Raw genomic sequence first — 20,968 nt, forward strand, 5'->3', positions numbered from 1 at the left:
ATCTTTCTTTTATCTTCTTATTCAGTGTTATCAGAAGATATTATCTTTCTTTTATCTCCTTATTCAGTGTTATCAGAAGATAATTATTTTTCTTTTATCTCCTTATTCAGTGTTATCAGAAGATATTATCTTTCTTTTATCTTCTTATTCAGTGTTATCAGAAGATAATTATCTTTCTTTTATCTTCTTATTCAGTGTTATCAGAAGATAATTATCTTTCTTTTATCTCCTTATTCAGTGTTATCAGAAGATAATTGTCTTTCTTTTATCTTCTTATTCAGTGTTATCAGAAGATAATTATCTTTCTTTTATCTCCTTATTCAGTGTTATCAGAAGATAATTATCTTTCTTTTATCTTTTTATTCAGTGTTATCAGAAGATAATTATCCTTCTTTTATCTCCTTATTCAGTGTTATCAGAAGATAATTATTTTTCTTTTATCTCCTTATTCAGTGTTATCAGAAGATAATTATCTTTCTTTTATCTCCTTATTCAGTGTTATCAGAAGATAATCATCCTTCTTTTATCTTCTTATTCAGTGTTATCAGAAGATAATTATCCTTCTTTTATTTTTCTTATTCAGTGTTGTCACCAATTGCCTCAGACAATTATCCTTTAGATGTATTTCTGAAAGAAGCGAAAGATGCAGAGAAGATGGAAGGAAAGTTAATCCCCAAATCTGCCCGATTGGTCGGTATACGGGAGATGTCCTCCGGTGGTCAGAAAATTGGACAAACTCGATATGAATTTGATCTTGATTTTGAAAGAAGAAAGGATTATAGATTCTCTTTTCTCATTCAAGATTCAGATGGTCTTGTTGCAGGTAAGGAATATTCGGTACAGAATGAATAATTTAAATTATTTTATGGCTGTCAGTGTGTTTTGGTTTACCAATAGATTGCTTGAGCATTTCATCATCTCTTACTCAGATATGTTTGGACAAGTTACAATTACTGTAACAATAAAGTTTACAAGAATTCAAATGTATACAAATACAGGGTTAAATTTCATTTAACATGGCCAGCTGGCAGCCATTTTGTTTTATTTCAGATATGCCTTAAGCTCTTTCTCAGACAGTTTTGATACATGAATATGTTAAAAACCAGCTCTTCAAAATGACTAAACTTCATATAATGGCATGCAGCCTTTATTTGGTTGCAGTTCCTGTTCTTAGATCCGATGAACTTGTGACCATTTTGTTTTTTCACTTTATCTCTGTTACTTTGACATGCAATGAAACACTTTGTGTGGCAGTGTACTTTTTTTTTTGTTTCATCAAAACATCACATAGGATTTGAAAAACACTGCTTAATAATGGGATATACATATTTGATGATTGATAATTTTAATGAAGTAAGGGTATCTTTAATGAATATTCCATTCTGAAAATTCAATATTTTGACTTTGAAAGTAAAAGATGAAATTCAAGTTCAAAATCAAATCATTTGATTTTTGCGTTAGACATACCATGTCTTTTACGTATAACGCATAGTCTAACAATAAACGAAAACTGGTCAATTACATGTAGTCGATGTTAATGTTTTGTTTTGCAGGACTTGAAAGTTTAGAAGAGGAGGCTGTGAGTCAGCATTTCAGTGAATATGACGTCATGATTAGCTATCGTAGTTGGGATGCTAGGTGGGTTGATTTACTACAGGAATATTTAGAGAAACATGGAGTTGTTGTTTGGAGAGATCGGCGTATGGAAGTTGGTGTCAACTGGAGTGAAGATATCACAAGGGCAGTCAGGAAATCTGGTAATGAACTCTATATTGTCATATCAATATAATATGTGAATGTGTATGGAAGTCATATTTTTGTGAAATTAGACAATCAGAAAAAAAAAAGTTTTATTCATTTTGTATTCAAATGCATAGTTTGCTTTAGAGGTACCTTTCATTACATACTGTATTTAATTATGTCACTTTTATATACATATTTTCTATGTTTATAATAATACTGTATGATGTGATATAAGAGATAATAAAACAGCCAAAAATGCTAACATAAAACGCTTTGCTCTGTGTTTGCGTTCTGCAACTAGTGTAAAGAAGGAAAAAATCTCATTACATTAATAACCTGAAACACGTTCACTGTTGGTGATGTATTAACCAATACAAGGGAGTATTTGTTTTGGAGTGACTGCAGATACTGCTTTTTACTTGGGGATTAATGTATACAAATGAAACCAAAATTCAAATTGCATGCATCGATGAATCAAATTGTTAAAGCGCGGTGGTCGTCGCGCAGTGTGTGTTCGAATTTCATGTAAATAAACAATGTATTTTACATGCGTTGTGTACGTCGCTATGAGTCCCATATCGAGCAGGACGCAGCGTGACGACTGCCACCCTTTAATAGCGCCGGGAGGTTGGTAATTAAAAATGAAAATATCTGATCTGTATGCATATGGAAGACGATGTCATATTAAAAGATGTTTCTTCTTAAATAGGATGTGTAATAAGCTGTATATCCGAAAACTACCTAGCCTCAGTCTTGTGCACAAAGGAAGTGCGCATGGCAACGGAAGTTGGCCGTAGTGTTATTCCACTTGTATTACCCGAAACACAGACACCAAAAGGTCAAGGTCAGCGTATGGTATCTAGTCACTATAAAGGGAAACATTTACCACACAGTGTTGCACATGAACTGTCAGGAATTACTTGGATTGATTTCCGTGAAGTTTCCAAACTCAATGAGCCTGATCCAACAGACTTGAAGAGTTTTGAGAAGAAATACGGTACACATCTGCAGATGCTTGTAGATACAGTTTGTGAAATTAATGGATTGCATCGTGTGTCTGATCTCACAGGTATTTACACATTTATATATTATTACAATAAATGTAAAACTTTTTCCCAGCATCCTTTGCAGTACTTTGAGTACCATGGAGGTGCTATATATGATGTTAGAAGTACAATGTTATTGTATTATAGTAAAAATAAATTGTGCCTGGCTCAGGAATTGTCATTATATCATTCATTTAATATTATTGTAGAAATATTTGGTCACCGTTGAAATTACATATTTTCTATAGACTTCCATGGCGATGGATTTCATGAAGCATACAAACAATCACCCAAAATAAGTCCAGTATGTAGTCATGCTAGCTGTGTACTTCATTTATTTGTAACAATCATAACATTGGTTGTCTGAATCTCATCGTCCGATTGGTTGTAGCATGGTTTTATATCTGGCTATGATCCTGCCCGACATTTAATAAACTGGCTTAAACATCTTACTGAATAATTGCTTACTGAATAATATGAATAATTGCTAAAAACTGTGCGCTGCAGCATAGTGTTCAAACATGTGATGTCATTGACTATCGTTGCCACTCACTGGGCCTGTCGCCTGTATCGTGAATTCGCATCAATGCAAAGAATATCAACCAAAAACACTGCATTTCTTTAATTTTGTTTATGTGGGGAAATAGTATATGGTTGGTATTACACCTGTTAAAGTATTTTACAGTATACTGGAATTGCTGTTGATTTTCTCATACGCCTTGCCTCACCTATCTATGTCTGTATTCTATGGATTGTGTTTAGCCCTGGAATTCGATTATGAATCTAGCACACACACTACATAATGGATAAATTCTTAAAATGTGTCATAATTCTAGTTCACACAAATAAAACCCAAAACCCATGTGAAGATCATTATAACACAATATAGATGATGCGATGAGGTTGGAGGGAGGGGGAGGGGTTGCTTCACCTACATTTAGTATGACATTATTGTATATCTGTGTGTTGTAGGTGAATGGTTAATAGAGGTAGGTGTTGGTGCAGACAAGGAAGAAGTCATACTAAATATAACAGAGATGGATGGGAATAAGCTGAATGGAACTCTGACATTGGTGAAGTTTCGATGTGTTGAGTTTGAATTGGATAACTACTCGTATTTTCGCGGTTCGTACTTGCGTGTCAGTGGCACTACACGTTTGGGTGTTTTAACACAGACATTTGTACTAACAGCAACTTTGGCAACTGGTGGAAATGTGTTCAATGGAAATTATCAAATGTTTGAAACACCGATTGAGGTTACAATTGGAGAGAAGGTAATTGTATTTTTATTTGTTAACAAACTTTTTTTTTATATGTCCAGTATTTCTGAAGTTAAAGATTCGCCTAGATTTGCCTGAAACCATGAAGCAGATAACTAGCTTTCATATAATATGTCATGTAATTTTTGTACAAGCTACACAAAGAACGGTTTCTACAGTAATATCATCTAATTTGTCTGTTGTGCACTGAGAGTCACGCGCCGTAAATGTTGGTCCACACAAACTATAAACACAGATTTGCACAATAAACCATGAAATTTCACATTTGAACTTTCTCTGTATAGGTGAACATGGCTCAGCTGATGAAGTACAAAAATGTCAAGAATGGTTGCTACCGACAACCAGCTAAGGGAGTGAGGAAAGGCGTTGGAGCTGATTTGAGGAAGCAGTTTTTGTCTAAGTTTGAGAGATGGGCTTTGGACATGGACATGGCAAAGGAGATAATACCAGATGAGAAAGAAGTAGAAGAGTTACTGAAGGTGAGTGTACACTAGATTGAACATACAACCATGTATACTCTGAAAATGGATTCAGCACATTTTCTAGATAGGCATGGGATCAGAGAGTACAGTACTGGAGTACAATATCTCAGGCAAATGTATTACAATCCACCAACAGTACAAGTCAACTACATGGATGATCATCATCCCCCCCCCCCCCCACAGCTACTACTGTAAAATACTTTATTTTAGCGGGAATTAATGGATGGAATGTATGGAATTTATTTTCACTGATTTTTGACGAGTTGAATGTAAAATACAGGAAAAAAGGTATATTCACTGGATTTTATTTTCACTAAATCATTCTTTCAGCAAAAATAGCGAAAATTAATTCCAAGCAAAAATAAAGTAGATAACAAATGTACTCATGGTTTGAATGAATCTACTCATTTAGTTTGCTTTTACCTGTCTGAAAACTATCATGATTTAACAATCACCATATAACTAATGCATATACATATATTGTATTCGTAACATAGGTAGATATTACAAGGAGTGAGTTGAAATTATTGATGAAACAAGTTTTTTTTTATGTTGCAAAGTCAGCAGATAACCAGCTTGGAAGTTGAGTTATGCCTGAACTGTACTTTACCTTTAATGCCATTGTGTAAATAATATAATATGCATTTGTTTCTCCTAGGCTTTCAATGTCTATGACAGAGATGGAAGTTCAGCATTAGATTTAGATGAACTGGATTTGGCTGTTAGAATGTCTGGAACCCGGGCCACTAAGAAACAGTTGTTAGAAATGATGGAAGAAGTAGATTTGGATAAATCGGGTTATGTCGATTTCTATGAATTTTTAGAAATCATGAAGAAAACTGATCCAAAAAGAGGAAAAGTGAAGACAAGTAAAGCTACTGGATGGTTCAGCAAGGGCGTGTTATCACAAAAAGGTTCGGGTATATGTGCCATCCAGTGAGCCATTAGTCAGGCTTATCTAGGTGTTAGTGAGTGAAAGTCCTTCTCTCTTTAATCAAGAAAGGAGGTAATATCGGATAAATGGAATATCAAATTTTCCAACCTACAATATCAAATTTATTAATTTACATCACTATTCATATAACATTTACATTCACTAAAATTTATGTGCTGTTTTATTGACACACATTGTAGGCATCACATGTCACCCTTATTAAACACAGCGCAGTCTGTTTTTAAAGCTTCCCCATAATCCAAAGGCTTGTACAAATTATGTGAGAATGAGGGGAATGTTTTAAATGGTCTAGTTATATTTGGTTATGAATTTAAATTTTCATTTCACTGAATGCTACTGGAAACAGATGACACAACCACCTAATATACATTGTATATTGTTTTTTAGCTCGGCTGTCGACTTTGTCGAGCGGAGCTTATCATATGAGTGATTGTCCGTCGTCGTCGTCCGTCGTCCGTGTCAATGTTTTACTTTTTCGACTTCTTCTTGAAAACTACAAGCCTAAATGCTTTGATTCTTGGTGTATATGTACCTTGGGTAGACCTCTCTTAGGTTTGTTCATTTCATGTTGATATCTTTAATTCTCTAATTTTGGTGAATATTTTTGTCATTTTTGGTAAAAACTGATATTTTCGACTTCTTGTTAAAACTGTAAGTCCGATTGCTTTGATATTGCATATATAGGTACGACATGTGGACCTCTCTCAGATTTGTTAATTTTGTAATGATATCTTTAATTCTTTAATTTTGGTGAATATTTTTGTCATTTTTGGTAAAAACTGATATTTTCGACTTCTTGTTAAAAACCGCAAGTGCAATTGCTTTGATATTACATCTATAGGTACTACATGTGGACCTCTCTCAGATTTGTTAATTTTGTAATGATATCTTTAATTCTTTAATTTTGGTGAATATTTTTGTCATTTTTGGTAAAAACTGATATTTTCGACTTCTTGTTAAAAACCGCAAGTGCAATTGCTTTGATATTACATCTATAGGTACTACATGTGGACCTCTCTCAGATTTGTTAATTTTGTAATGATATCTTTAATTCTTTAATTTTGGTGAATATTTTTGTCATTTTTGGTAAAAACTGATATTTTCGACTTCTTGTTAAAAACCGCAAGTGCAATTGCTTTGATATTACATATATAGGTACTACATGTGGACCTCTCTCAGATTTGTTAATTTTGTAATGATATCTTTAATTCTTTAATTTTGGTGAATATTTTTGTCATTTTTGGTAAAAACTGATATTTTCGACTTCTTGTTAAAAACCGCAAGTGCAATTGCTTTGATATTACATATATAGGTACTACATGTGGACCTCTCTCAGATTTGTTCATTTTGTAATGATATCTTTAATTCTCTAATTTTGGTGAATATTTTTGTCATTTTTTCTAAAAACTGATATTTTCGACTTCTTGTTAAAAACCGCAAGTGCAAATGCTTTGATATTACATATATAGGTACTACATGTGGACCTCTCTCAGATTTGTTCATTTTGTAATGATATCTTTAATTCTCTAATTTTGGTGAATATTTTTGTCATTTTTTCTAAAAACTGATATTTTCGACTTCTTGTTAAAAACCGCAAGTGCAAATGCTTTGATATTACATATATAGGTACTACATGTGGACCTCTCTCAGATTTGTTCATTTTGTAATGATATCTTTAATTCTCTAATTTTGGTGAATATTTTTGTCATTTTTTGGTGAAAAGTGATATTTTCGACTTCTTGTTAAAAACCACAAGTCCAATTGCTTTGATACTACATATATAGGTACTACATGTGGACCTCTCTCAGATTTGTTTATTTCGTGATGATATCTTCAATTCTCTAATTTTGGTGAATATTTTTGTCATTTTTGGTAAAAAGTGATATTTTCGACTTCTTGTTGAAAACTCTAAGTCCGATTGCTTTGCTATTACATATATAGGTACTACATGTGGACCTCTCTCAGATTTGTTCGTTTTGTGATGATATCTTCAATTCTCTAATTAATTTATTTTGGTGAATATTTTTGCAATTTTTGGTAAAAAGTGATATTTTCGACTTCTTGTTAAAAACTGTAAGTCCGATTGCTTTGATACTATTCATATTGTTCATTTTCTAATGATATCTTCTGTTCTTTTATTGAAATGTGCATTGCTAACAGCGGAGCTATCTCAGCCGATAGGCTGCTTGTTTAGTTTATATTATTCAAACCCAATCCACGATTTTGGCTCATGTGGTTTTTAAATTTGATTAAAAATTGGCATATTCAACTGATTCAAGACAACGACCATGTTTGAGTCCGGGGTACACCAAAATTCTAGATGTGCTCCACTGGACAGTAGTTTTTTTGTTTAGTGTTGAATTCTGCTACAGTAGTTCTTTAAATTTAATATTGTAGGGGGGATCTATGTATTGTAAAATGCTTTATTCTAGCTTGGAATTTATTTTCGCTATTAAAAAGGGTGATTCAGTAAAAATAGGATTCAGCAAATATACCCATCAAAAATTCAGTGACAATAAATCCCATAGAAAACACCCAGTGAAAATTAATTCCAGCTAAAATAAAGTATTTCACAGTATATTATGTTTTGTGCAATTATCTCATATTTTTATATAATGTGTCAAAAACTAACATAGAAAATAGACATTTGAGCTGTAATAGGGTGTTGTGTATATTTATAGTATTTATAAAATTTAAACTGAAATAACTTAATACAATGTAAATTAATTTCAACCATATTTTAATCATCATACTATTTAATGCCCTTATAGACACTGTCTGTTCATTCATAAATGTCTTCTTCTCTGCTGAAATATTTGATTTGTTTTATTTGTGAGCAGCTGACTTGGTTCATGTAGATATGATTTTGTTCAACAAGAAGTTTGTCACAATGAAACTTCTTCCATTCTCGTGGGGTGCCCAATGCTGTTTCAATTCATTGCTTATCGTACCAGTTGCATGACATAATCTTATAAATCCTTGGTAATAATTTTGATAACTCTACGAAATTTGATGAATTTGATGTATTGTGTTATTAATTCTGGCCAAAACTAAGATTCCTGCAGTCTTTTACTGAAACTGTTGGATAACAAGCCATTTATGTTTTTGATTTCATCCTTAACTCTTTAGACAAGCATAAAAGCCAATTTTTCCACAAACATGCAATCAAGTTCATTTGGTTCAAAATTACAAAAAAGAAGTGACAAAAACAAAAGGTTTGCTCTTATATAAACATGGGTAATATTTCTTTTCTTATCAGGTATGTTAATCAAAATGGAGATTATTTAACTGTAAAATATCAACATTCCAATATATTTACAAAAGACCTAGTAAGGATAAACTTATTTTATTTTATTGTCTTGGTTTCAAATTGTACACACCTACGGGCAGTGTCAAATTGTCACACACGCACAATGTTATTTTAATTTTTTTTTGATAAAGAAAATGTTTTTTTTTTTAAATACTAAACATGAGATTAATGTGACTTTTATTTTGTCCTGGATGATGTACAAGTTTTTAATAGAATCCTATAAGAGATACTTAAGTACATACTGCAATTACAAAAGTTTCCACTAACCCGTACTGTAAACCTCAATGTCTTTTCATAAACTGGTCTAGTAGATATGCGTGTATATTATAAATTGTCATCTGATATATATTTACCATTAAATGTCTGTATATATAAGTACTTGTACATTTAGTATGACTGTAAAATATATATTATATAATAAATAGTATTAATATCTCCATTCATTTGTTGTTGCAAATATAGCGTTTCAGAAGTTATTTCTGTATCTCGGTTGGTATAATAATAGTAATAAACCTTTTCTACGGTCAGTGATATATACCTGGGGTATATCAATCTATATTGTGCAATTCATTCCATATGTTGTAATTTTAAGTAAAAGTATATATAGCTGCAGTTCTGCAGAACTGTAGCTAAAGTATATATGGAAGATTGCCGCGTTCTCGTTATTTGTGTAAGCGAGCGCCGTTCGTGTACAACGATTACCGTTAGTTTAACCTATTGCGACAAAGAAATAAAATTAATTTTTGAGCCAATACTATATTTACGGTTTGGGGGATATATTTCTTTGAATTCAGTTTGAATCGTAATCGCATTACGATTCATGAAAAAATCGTCACAAGGAGTTGAGTTTAGGAGAATAGGAAATGTCTCAAATATATGCAGTTTTATATCATGCAAGTGTTATTGTCGTCATCTGAAACTACCGGAATTAATGTAATTGTTTATAATAATTCAAAAAATGTTGTGTAAAACAACAAACAATATACGATATTGGCATATTTCGTTATACTTTGCAATGATGTCAACAGTCAATCTGATTGCATGGACCAATCAGATTGTGAGGATTTTATTACACCGTATGGAGGTATAGACAATTATTACACTGAACTGCAATACTATATACCAGGATGAATATGTTTATTTTCAAATGCATTCAATTAATTAAAAATAGATCGGAATATTCCCTCAATACAAACTGTAAATCTGAATATACCGGTATTAAAAATTGGATTATTCAAGGTAGAGATGCAGTTTACCTGACAGGTATTTTAATTAGTTAATTAGGAAACCAAGATGACCTCCCTTGTCCACAAAACTATATATTTTCTGAAAGCTTATTGTATGAATTTTAAAGTTTTGTTAGTATTTTATTTTTATGGACACTGTAGTTTGAAATATGCACAAAAATGTGCTTTTTTGGTCAAAAGTGATTTAAATAAAATAGCTTCTAAACCATGCTTCTGTTTCCTGTCAAAATTGGTTTATGGGTACATCTGTTTACTATGAAGAAAGCATCGTCTTGAAAACTGTCTACCAGTTGTCAATTTTGCAGGGCAGCAGCTCAAATTTTACTATTTCAAGTTTAAGCATAAATTAACACCCTATAAATTAACACTACAGCTAGTTGTCTGTACGATTGCTGTAACACTATTCAACTAAACATAGTTGAACTCTGGTGACCTTGCCCTTTGTTATATAATATAATTCCCTTTATCATAGTTTGTTTCAATATAAATATGCATTGTCATAATTAATTTTGAATACAAACAAGTTTTGGGGTTGAACCAACAGTGGGGAATCAGTCTACCGAATGTTCTTAAAAGATGTAAATATCTTACAAAAACATTGGTGCCTTATTTGTTTAATTATTTTAAGGGACATAATTTCCAGCTTTCTTCAAAGTAATTCAGATATTTTAGTATAAAAACAAATGTCTCATTGAAAAAAAAAGTGCTACATTTAGATGTGAATAGATTCATAAAACATGCAAGATAACAGAAAATTTTAGCTGGCTTTAGTCCAAGTATTTTGTACAGGTGTCTGTCAAAAATTAATGATTCACTGAGACAAATATGAACTGCCTCATTGTGTGACTACTGTATTATATGAAAAGTAAAAAAAACACCCTTTATGAATAGCTATCATGTTGCAAGCTCTGCTTTGTATGCAAATCAACTTAAATAGTTAGTTGGTGTCCAGTGGAGGGAGAAGTCAACAGTACTGTTGCCTCCTGAGAATCTACATCTTCAAACACTGCAATCTTTGAAGTGCGTTTTTAAACTAGTATTATAAAAACTCTATCATTCTGTTCTAATAGCTGAAACATATTCCTGTGAGTTTTCATTTGTCGAATGAACTGTTTGTCAAATACAGAATACATATATTAGAATAATTTTCTTTTTAAAATGTGGATGAAATGTTTGGCTTTTAATGTATTTTTTATGTATTGTTTTTGATTTGATAACTTTGAACTAAACAGATTTTCTATGAGCTTCAGATCTTGATCAAAGTTAGGCACCCAGTTCATAGGAGTGCTTATATTGATTTTCTGACATCTTGTTTTCTGTAAAGATTTTATTGGTAGGTTTGCAAATATGTATCAGACTGTGCAATCTCTCCATGAGTTGGTTTTGAAACCCAGTATGGGATTCTGAGATACATTACCAAGGATATTATTACAAGATAAATCATTTGCTTCATTGAACACATACAACAATGCATATTTCCACTGAGATCAGTGACCTTTGATGTGTATCACCAGTGATCAGTCAAGTAGAAACAGTCAAAATATTTTATCAGATTTTCTCAATTTTTGCATGATATTTTCATACAGGACATCTGTTGTTCAAACTCAGGGAAGACTTTATACTGATGAATAAGGTGACCAAGTTTGATAAAGTTTGGAATAGAATTAGTAAAGTTATTATGCACACAATAACAATTATTAACAACAACAACAACAACAACAACAAAATCTTTGATGGTACGGGCAAGGTAAAAACAATGCCCCGACGGCGTTTTGAAGATAAACACATTGTCAATCATTTGTGAAAATTTCAAAACAAAAGGTCAAAGCGTCTCTGAGCTATTTTTTTTTAAAGTTCTGGAATGTGCACTAAAACGAAGCTGAGATAATTGCTAATTTGCATAACAATTCAATCAGTAAGAAGTTTGCTTATGCTCATAATTAAAATGGCTCTTATAGTTTCAAATTTTAATGTATTATCGTTTTGTAAAAAGTTAAATACAGTGCATAATATGGAGATCCCGTCATTTCTTTTTTTCACCATGTTTTTTTTTATCATTTATGTACAGCCTTGCTAAATCTTGCTAAGCATTCAAAAAAGATAATTTTGCACCTGTTATCTATATTTTAAAATCGTTTTTTGAGTATGTTCCACTATTCACAATTCTACAAAATTTAAACAGTCTATAGCCAAGACTGTTTGGATAATAAAAAGCAAAAAAGCAAAAAAAAAAATTCACTCCCAAGTGCCCACAAACCTGCATCTCTACCTTAAATCAATTATAATCATAACGATTCAAATTCAAATTTAATATTAACAAGTATGGATATAACATTCTGTCTCAATGGTCATTTTCTCGAGTTTGATTTGGAATGAGAGGTGAAACCGATAATTTATCTTGTAAATATACACATGTATCAATATGTACTAAGTATACTACTAAATCAATGGAATGAAACAAGCTTATAGTTCTGAAATATGCTTTCTAGAATGTGAAATCAAACAAATGAAATATTAATATTTTTTTAAATCTGATGAAACACAGCTGAGAAATAGCAAAATATTTGACAAATACAATCTATACAAAGTAAAATTTATTTAAATGTAAAAACATATCACCTTAAACTAATTAATATCCGCCTTTCTTACTGTATACCCTTACTTCTATTTTTTTAAAGGATGGCAGTCGTCGCGTTGCGCATGTGTTGACAAACACTGATTTGCCCACAATTCATTGCGTTTGTTTAATGGAAATCACAAGTATGAAGTTTGACCTGGGCGCGACTTTCACCGATTACCGCCGGTGACTTCCTTGACTCCTTGATACTTTCCAATCATCTAAACAATACTTAATTGAAGCTTGATAACGTCTCAGTTTGCACTCGTTGATCAGTCAAAGTCGCCACCTTTATTTATATGAGACCCATATATCTCGCGCATGCGTGGCGCGACGACTACCGCCCTTTATTCTTTCAAACTCATTTGCCATGAAGAACTCAACTCAGTGGTTATGTCTAAAATAACACTGTTACTTTACATGATATACAGTTTTCTGTTCCGACTGATTAATATACTATTATTGAATATTTTAAATGCTATCGTTGCATTTACTTGGTTTTTTTTTTGAACGGTGGGAGTCGCTGTAAGACATCCAATGTGAAATCCGCACTTTTCCACTTTTTAATTCTTTTCCGGCTACCATCTGCGTACTCTAGAGTGAAACTTTCAATCTTAACTACAGGATATCCAGATGGCAACGTATTACCCCAGTCTTGGCTACATACTTTGCAATATATCTTCTTTATACCTTTATCACGTTTCTTTTTGTCAGTGTGTTCGCGAAACTCAATCTTGCATTCGATTATATTCATATCCTTAATAATATGTGAACTCTCGCCATATAAATAAACATTGTTTCCAAAAAAGACAAATTCATCACAACCTCTGCAAAAGAGTTTGACTGTACTTGCTTCATTCTCCCCCCTTTTCAAACGCATCGTCAATTCCTTTTCGCTTCTTTCATCAATTACAGATTTCTGTGTGTCTAAGACTGCGTTCAAGAAGTCTTCTCTTGGCATTCCTTGGACCATTTGTATTGCTTTTTCCATTTGCTGGTCAAGAAAAACATTCACGTGATCTTTCGAAGCAAGTTCTTCATCACCGATAAAATGCTCCTTGCTCTGAGTTGCTCGAGCTCTCCCACGTGCCTGCCGCATGGATATCTCATTGGTTGCGTAGTTGTACCTGATTACCATGTGGCACTCCTTAATGTCTAGCCCTTCTTCGGCAACGCTGGTTGCAATCAGGAGTTTGCAATCACCATCTGCAAACTTTCGCAGATTACTATCTTGTTCAGCCTGTGTCATGCTTTCATCACCAGCTGTTTTCACCCCTGTCAGTCTGCTCGGTCTCAACATTTGTAGCTCCTGATCCTCCTTTATACAGTCAAGAACTGCACTAGCTAGAACTCTGGTTTTCACGAAAATTATGCCTGAAAATAGGAAGTTTAATTGAAAGCAGGGGAACTGGGGAATTGTCTATGTTCATATCATTATCAGACCATACATTGAGATGTGCATTTATTTATCTTCATGATACTTTTGTCCTATGAATTTACAAAGAAAATGAAAACAATCACTTTATATATATGCTGTTTATATTTCTGGCCTTAAAAATTGCTAACTATATCCCGGGGTGTCCAGTGTTGTTTATAGTTACAGATCGCTATGAATATTCATATCGCAAACGTTACCTCGAAAATCATTGCCTTTTTCTTGAACTTCCTGCTTCAATGCTTGCTTCAATGCCACTACCTTTGGATTTGGGTGATCATTCTCTTTGTCACTTGCCTCAAACAGGTCACCAGAATTACCTAAATCACAGTTTGAGATAATACATATATATATACAGATATAACAACATAATAATAATTTCATTTTTTTTATTTAGATCGTCTAATGTTTTTGTGCTTCATTATGCTCAAGAATATTTTTCAACTCACTTCTGTATAATCTGTATAGGTAATCCTCCATTGGAGTATTCTTGTGTTGACCTCGTCGCCTTCTTTCGTTGTAGAACTCATCTATATTCAGCAAGCCGTCACTCATACGACACACATCGCTTGTCAGCAGACCTGGGGAACCAAACAACAACTAGTGATTAATCGATAATATACCTCTCTTATCATTCGAGCCCTCTACAGACAAAGATTGTACGTGACGTAAAAATGATGGTGATGAATGTACGAATGTTACTCAATGAGACACCTTGTTGAGTAGTCGTTCACTATTTAGAATATGACAAATGACTTAAAACAGTACAGATGGACAACCACTTATCAAAAGACTTTTGTCGCTATGAGCGGTGTCCCTTGCACCGAATTACTTTGCAGAAATACTTCATTAGAGACCGCGGCATATGACGGAATGACAACGTGGATTTGTTTAATTTGGGTGTATGAAACATGGCACAATATTTCGGGTATATACTTTTTTCAGCTACCTAGATACAATGTATAAGGTGTCCCTGGGTCAAGTATGTCAATACATACTATCTTGATAATTACTTGATATTATTGTTAAATTACCTTTGTTATATTCATTTAAGTGATCACAACATTGTGCAGTTTCGTGGTTTTTATTGGCAATGGCTTCATCTCTCTGTAAAATGATGAATGTCTCATATGGCTGAGTACCACGTGGTGGGCATACATTTGTAAAGTTGGCTTTCCCTTCAATGTTCGCCATAATTTCTTCTACTTTGCCACGGAAAGGGTCAGGATTTCTTGGAGTGGTAATTGTTGTTACTTTATCAGGGTCTGTGACAAACTTCTCTAGTTCTGCTTTATTCCGGGGGTTCTTCACTGTCACAAATTCACCGGCATCCAAGTTAGCACAAAGCTTCAAAATGTGGTCCCTTGCTGCTCCGAGTTCACTATTACTGCCAGTCCCAGGACTAGCTGTCAATCCAACTATTTGCGGTAAGGACGATTTGTTATCAAATTTTTCTTTGAGATACTGAGCCATGATTATGTTGTATGGATGATTTTTCATAGCATGATGGCATTCATCTATTATGATGAGAGAAAATGTTGACATAGATGACTTCCCATGTTTAAGACTGTTTTTTAATATATCAGTAGTGGTGATTATGATATCATTTATTTCGACCAACTTTTCAAAGGTTACGTTTGATGACGAAGCTCCACTTAGTTTGCCAATTTCAAACAAAGGCAGGTACATCTTCAGTCGCTTATACGTCTGGTTCAAAAGAGGTATTCTGTGAACCAGAAAGATGACTTTTGCTCCGCTGGTGGTAAAACCTTTTCGGGCTTGAGATGCTAAAGCATTTTCCATGTGGCGTTTGGCAATCATCATAGCTACATGTGTTTTTCCAGTACCAGTAGGTGCACATATTATGGAATTTAATCCACGGCAGGCTGGTCCTCCAAGTTCCTCCTGGTAACTACGAGGTATCAACTCTTCATAATTTGGAGTAACAATTCTGCAAGAAATAAATAATTTAACATGATATGCACACTTACATATGCTATCATATGCTTAATATTTTGTCATTTTTTTAAACTAAGCATTTGGACACATTAAAACTATATATATATATATTATAAGTCAGTTATAAAGTTGAATAAATGACTTTGATGACTCTAACATATAAATCCAATGATTCGTATTGTCATGCACTGTACAATAAAACAAAATACTTACACTTTCTGAATGCTCCCAGCAACTGTGGATGACGTTTGGTTTGTGAGCATTTTTGACATTTCAAGTGTGCATTTTTCAACTTCCCCATTTCCTGTTTACGAAATAAAATAAAAATAAACGTTCGTACCAAATGAGTTCACATTTCTGTACAGGCAATTAATATGCAATGTAACTGTTATAAGAGCATTACGTAATTTAATCTGTTTCACCTTGTGTGACATCTTTCTGAACTTCAGGTGCCGTGTAATAAACGTCCCCATCATCTTCTATTGGTTCATCGTCTTCCGTATTTGTATGTGAAACTACACAATAATTCAAAACAAATTATTAACAAATCTAAATGTAAAATATGAGAGTATTAACACTAATTGTGAATAATTATGCATTGAACCCACGTCCACAGAAGTATCTTTAATAGTAGCATGTTTTAGGTAAGGAACATTGATAATATTTTTTAAACTTTCACTATTATTTACCATCATGTAAGTTCTTTTGAATTTTATGATTTTTTTTTAGAAAATGGATGTACAGCTGCATCAAAACGTGTGCTACTACTGATATATGAATATATATAAAGTTTGTTACCAGCATTGTCTTGCTTTCTTTCGGCTTCTAATACATTGTGATCTCCAATTTGCAAACTTTGTATTTTAGCATCTTTATGTATATAAATGTTAACGACTGACTGACTAGGACTAGTTCCAAGATCTTCTTCTGCACCCCGTAATGGTTGGCCTTGATTTTCAATAAATGAACCAGATGTGTAAGGTGGTGGTGGGTCATCAGGAATATATCCAGCTGATGAAAAAGTGTGTGCTATTTCCGGTCCTATGCGACCTGTAAATCATTAACATGACAAAATATTAAAGTCTGGTGGAGTTGATTGATTAGATTATCCAATATATAAAGAGTTAAACATGGACAGTTGACAAGTCAATCATGCATAGTAAATTAAATCTTGTTCAATGACAACCAATGGTGGGCAAATGCGCGATGGTATGCACTGTAATAATTGGTCATGCACAACGCAATACATGTGTATAAGTACCGGTATCTAGTCACCGGCAAAGTAGACCAGGGTCTAGATTCCTCTTAATAGAAGTGGGTTAAAACAATCAAAATAAACTAATGTACCTCTATGTTCTTGGGAAAATCTTGGAATCAATTTTGTGCTGTATTGCTTATGAGCCGTGTCAGGACTTGGGGGTGATTTCAGATTGCCTGCAGCCGACTCTCCTTCAGAGTATCCACCTTCAAACGTTCGGATACCATCTTTCTGTGCCTCACTCTGTCTTCCTTTCTCAACACCTAGTAAATGCAAGAGTATGTAATGTTCACTCAAAATATACAATCGTTTATATAACGAGCAAGAAGCAGTGGGCTATATACCGGTAACTGTATATGGAAAGGGAGTAAAATAGAAATAAGACAAATTCCCCATTGGCGTAATACCATTATCTCTACCAGCTTTCAATTATGACTTTATATAATACATGTCATATGCTAAATTGGTTTATAAACTGTTGGCCAATCATAAGTAGTTTTACATTTTACCATTCATTGCATATCAAACACATCCATTTCCTAGTGTTAATAGTAAATCAGTTTTAATATATTTCATTGAAAATGAGCTACTTCGAACAGCATAAATTTTGACTAGAAATAGTGCAATATAGTATAACATTTCAACGTATGTTTGCATACACTGGAAGCGGTTATAAATTATAATTTTGTATATTTCAATATGTTGCAAAACAATCTAATATTTGTCAACAGGCATGGCAGTAGAAGTCACTGAACCCGGCGAATCATTGCACAATGACAATGCGAACGTGAAAGGAACTTTCTGTGATAAGACTGAAAACAATGTCATGATATTGACAACAAATTATGAATACCTTTGAAGGGCGATGGTCTTCGCGTCAAGCATGCGCGCGATATGGGTCTGATATGAAAAAAAGATGGCGATTTTGACTGTTGTGCAGACCGAGTACCATGCTTTACGTAGATAATTTGTTTAGTGCTTGGAAGGCGTCGAAAGCGTCAACAACGGTAATTAGCGCATGTTGTATCCGGGTCAAAACTTGTGCGCATTGGATTGTGGGAAAATCTATGTTTATCAACACAAATGTCGCGCATGCGCGACGCGACGACCACCGTCCTTTCAGCTCACTGCTTACCTTCTTCCAGCGACGCGGCGAGGTGGCCGAGTTTGACCTCGTCGTTCCTAAGTGCTTTTAAAAAGTCCTCGTACCATTCTGTTCTTTTTTTAACAAGAAGATCCAGTAAAGTCAGTGCTCCGTCGATCGTACTACCTTTGTTTTCAGCAGTCAGGATACGACCTTCGTCGGTACGGGTCAGACATGTCAAGTGAGGAATAATCTGCGATGGTATAATGTCATGTATCAATACGCCTCGCTGCTGCCTTAAAATCGTAATTTCAATGGGATCAACGTAGTCTGGATCTTCCTCGACACCAATGGCCATAGATGTATTGTGAGCATTCATTCTTAATCGGTTAATACTGCAGTAAATTCGAAGCACTGGGAAACATCTCTTTCGCTTACCGCTACATACCGTTGTTAAAGCTATTTATGTGACTCATAAGTTCGGGGAAATCCCTATGACGTCACTCCTGTTTCTAGTATGTGTACGATCTTTAGGCCAGGCTTTTTTTATTCCTTGTTTCTCGAGTTTTTATAAGGCAATTTTTTTGAGGAGGGCGGACAAAAAATAAAATTAATTCTTTTTTTCCATTAGATTTGTGTGATTCTCAAAGAATTGCAAGTGAGATCATTGATCGGAGAGAAGAAATGAAATAAAATGTATTCCATGTATAACCTTGTTACTCATCTGCGCGAGACTTTGGTACTTTGATCATGATACTCCCATGAAAATGCAACTTGGATTTGTTATGCGGCGGGTGGTAAAAAAAAAATTAAGATAAAAATAATATTTTGTTAGCATTTGTTTGCGCTTACAGGTTGGCGGGCGCGAGAAATTACGCTGAAATAAAATTTTATTTTTATTTCATTTTCGGCTCCTGTTCATTCGGCGGGTTCGCGAAACAAGGGATAATAAAAGTCTGGCCTAAATATATAATTGTGCTATTCCAAGTCCAACTACCTAGAATACGTCGTGCTTCTTCGATTCGGCAGTAACGACTTCGAACTTCCGAAGTCGACACGTTTTGTGTTTTACAACACAAACTACACGTAGTGCACGGTGCTGTGCGCACAATGACACAAGACAACGATAACCGTTCGTTCAGCCATCATAGAAGTAGAGTCATGTCTGCCGTTCATCTGTTTTCACCCAATCAAATTATAGAAATGCAGTTTTATTTTTATGTTCAGCTGCAGCCCGTTAACCTAATATGCGAATATTATTATGTCATACTACGGTGAACCTATTTTGTTTCACGTTTTTTAGCGGACGAACTGAGTATAATAAGATTAAAGTTTGCACTCGCTCAAATATTTCAACAAATTTTGGACAGTCTCTAACAAGACAATACCTCAGAAGAAGGTCAATCATGTTCAGGTATTCAATTGTGTAATGCAAATGTATACGTCGATCTTTTCCCGTGATGCAATACGCGAAACAAGGTGAAAATGGTCACATTCGATGGGAATAATCATCTTTGTCCCAGTGATCTTAGACTGCCGTAGCGATGCAAAGAGAACACGATCTATATTTGTACAGTGTATAAAATACCAAAGAATGTGACCTTGTGAAAAAAACGACAATTTTAAGACCAACGTAGACAATATAATACAATACCCGTTTACCGAAATGCAACGAAACCCCCAACAATATAAGTTGACAACAGTTTTAAAAAATTGTAAAAATACAAAATACACTGAGTCTCGCCCAATATAAAGTAGCACCACAATCAAAATATAGTATTGACAACTTTTGATAAACAATATCATTGTCTACAGAATAGCACTGCAGTTTACCTGACAGGTATTGTAATTAGTTAATTAGGAAACCAAGATGACCTCCCTGGTCAACAAAACTATATATTTTCGGAAAGCTTATTGTATGAATTTTAAAATTTTGTTAGTATTTTTTATGGACAGTGTAGTTTGAAATATGCACAAAAATGTGCTTTTTTGGTCAAAAGTGATTTAAAAAAAAATTTGCTTCTAAACCATGCTTCTGTTTCCTGTCAAAATTGGTTTACGGCTACATCTCTTTACTGTGAAGAAAGTGCCGTGTTGACAACTGTCTACCAGTTGTCAATTTTGCAGAGCAGCAGTTCAAATTTCACCACTTCAAGTTTATGCATAAATTAACACCCATGCTAGTTGTATGTACGATTGTTGTAACACTGGTCAACCCAAACAAATGCCTCGACGGCGTTTTGAAGATAAACACATTGTCAATCATTTGTGTAAATTTCAAAACAAAAGGTCAAAGCGTCTAGGACCTATTTTCTAGGAGCTAAAGTTCTGGAATGTGCACTAAAAAGAAGCTGAGATAATTGCTAATTTGCATAACAATTCACTCAGTAAGAAGTTTGCTAATGATCATAATTAAAATGGCTGTAACAGTTCCAAATTTAAATGTACTATCGTTTTGTAAAAAGTTAAATATTGTGCATAATATGGAGATCCCGTCATTTCTTTTTTTCAACATGTTTCTTTTTTATTATTTATGTACAGCCTTGCTAAAT

General features: G+C 33.8%; 2 protein-coding genes across 2 annotated transcripts in view; one reads left to right on the plus strand and one right to left on the minus strand.

Annotated features, from left to right (window-relative positions):
* The window catches only part of LOC100371929 (uncharacterized), a 39,386-nt gene extending 33,833 nt beyond the window's left edge, over window positions 1-5,553 (plus strand). Inside the window, exons 19-24 of the mRNA XM_085508248.1 lie at window positions 584-823; window positions 1,554-1,757; window positions 2,453-2,812; window positions 3,762-4,063; window positions 4,354-4,548; window positions 5,210-5,553. Coding sequence (XP_085364374.1) covers window positions 584-823; window positions 1,554-1,757; window positions 2,453-2,812; window positions 3,762-4,063; window positions 4,354-4,548; window positions 5,210-5,491 — 1,583 coding nt within the window. The 3' untranslated portion in view covers window positions 5,492-5,553. The remainder of the gene's footprint in view (window positions 1-583; window positions 824-1,553; window positions 1,758-2,452; window positions 2,813-3,761; window positions 4,064-4,353; window positions 4,549-5,209) is intronic.
* A 3,283-nt stretch (window positions 5,554-8,836) lies between these two features.
* On the minus strand, window positions 8,837-18,877 carry LOC100371781 (ATP-dependent RNA helicase DHX58-like). The gene is made up of 9 exons (XM_002737857.4): window positions 18,468-18,877; window positions 17,422-17,595; window positions 16,873-17,124; window positions 16,497-16,589; window positions 16,288-16,378; window positions 15,150-16,066; window positions 14,565-14,696; window positions 14,316-14,435; window positions 8,837-14,054 (listed from the first exon to the last, which is right to left on the minus strand). The coding sequence occupies exons 1-9, from the start codon at window positions 18,793-18,795 to the stop codon at window positions 13,171-13,173; spliced, it is 2,991 nt and encodes a 996-aa protein (XP_002737903.1). The 5' UTR covers window positions 18,796-18,877; the 3' UTR covers window positions 8,837-13,170.
* Window positions 18,878-20,968: the final 2,091 nt, after the last annotated feature.

This window comes from Saccoglossus kowalevskii, chromosome 14, assembly GCF_978046115.1.
Source record: "Saccoglossus kowalevskii chromosome 14, keSacKowa6.1, whole genome shotgun sequence".
NCBI lineage: Eukaryota > Metazoa > Hemichordata > Enteropneusta > Harrimaniidae > Saccoglossus > Saccoglossus kowalevskii.

Bases quoted from the DNA above. Each gene is read 5' to 3' on its own strand.
- LOC100371781 (XM_002737857.4), bottom strand. From the start codon at position 18,795: ATGAATGCTCACAATACATCTATGGCCATTGGTGTCGAGGAAGATCCA. The intron at 17,125-17,421 runs GTACATTAGTTT...AATGATTTACAG, and splicing joins ATTTTCCCAAGAACATAGAG to GTCGCATAGGACCGGAAATA. The intron at 14,055-14,315 runs GTAACGTTTGCG...TCCTATTTTCAG, and splicing joins AAAAGGCAATGATTTTCGAG to GCATAATTTTCGTGAAAACC.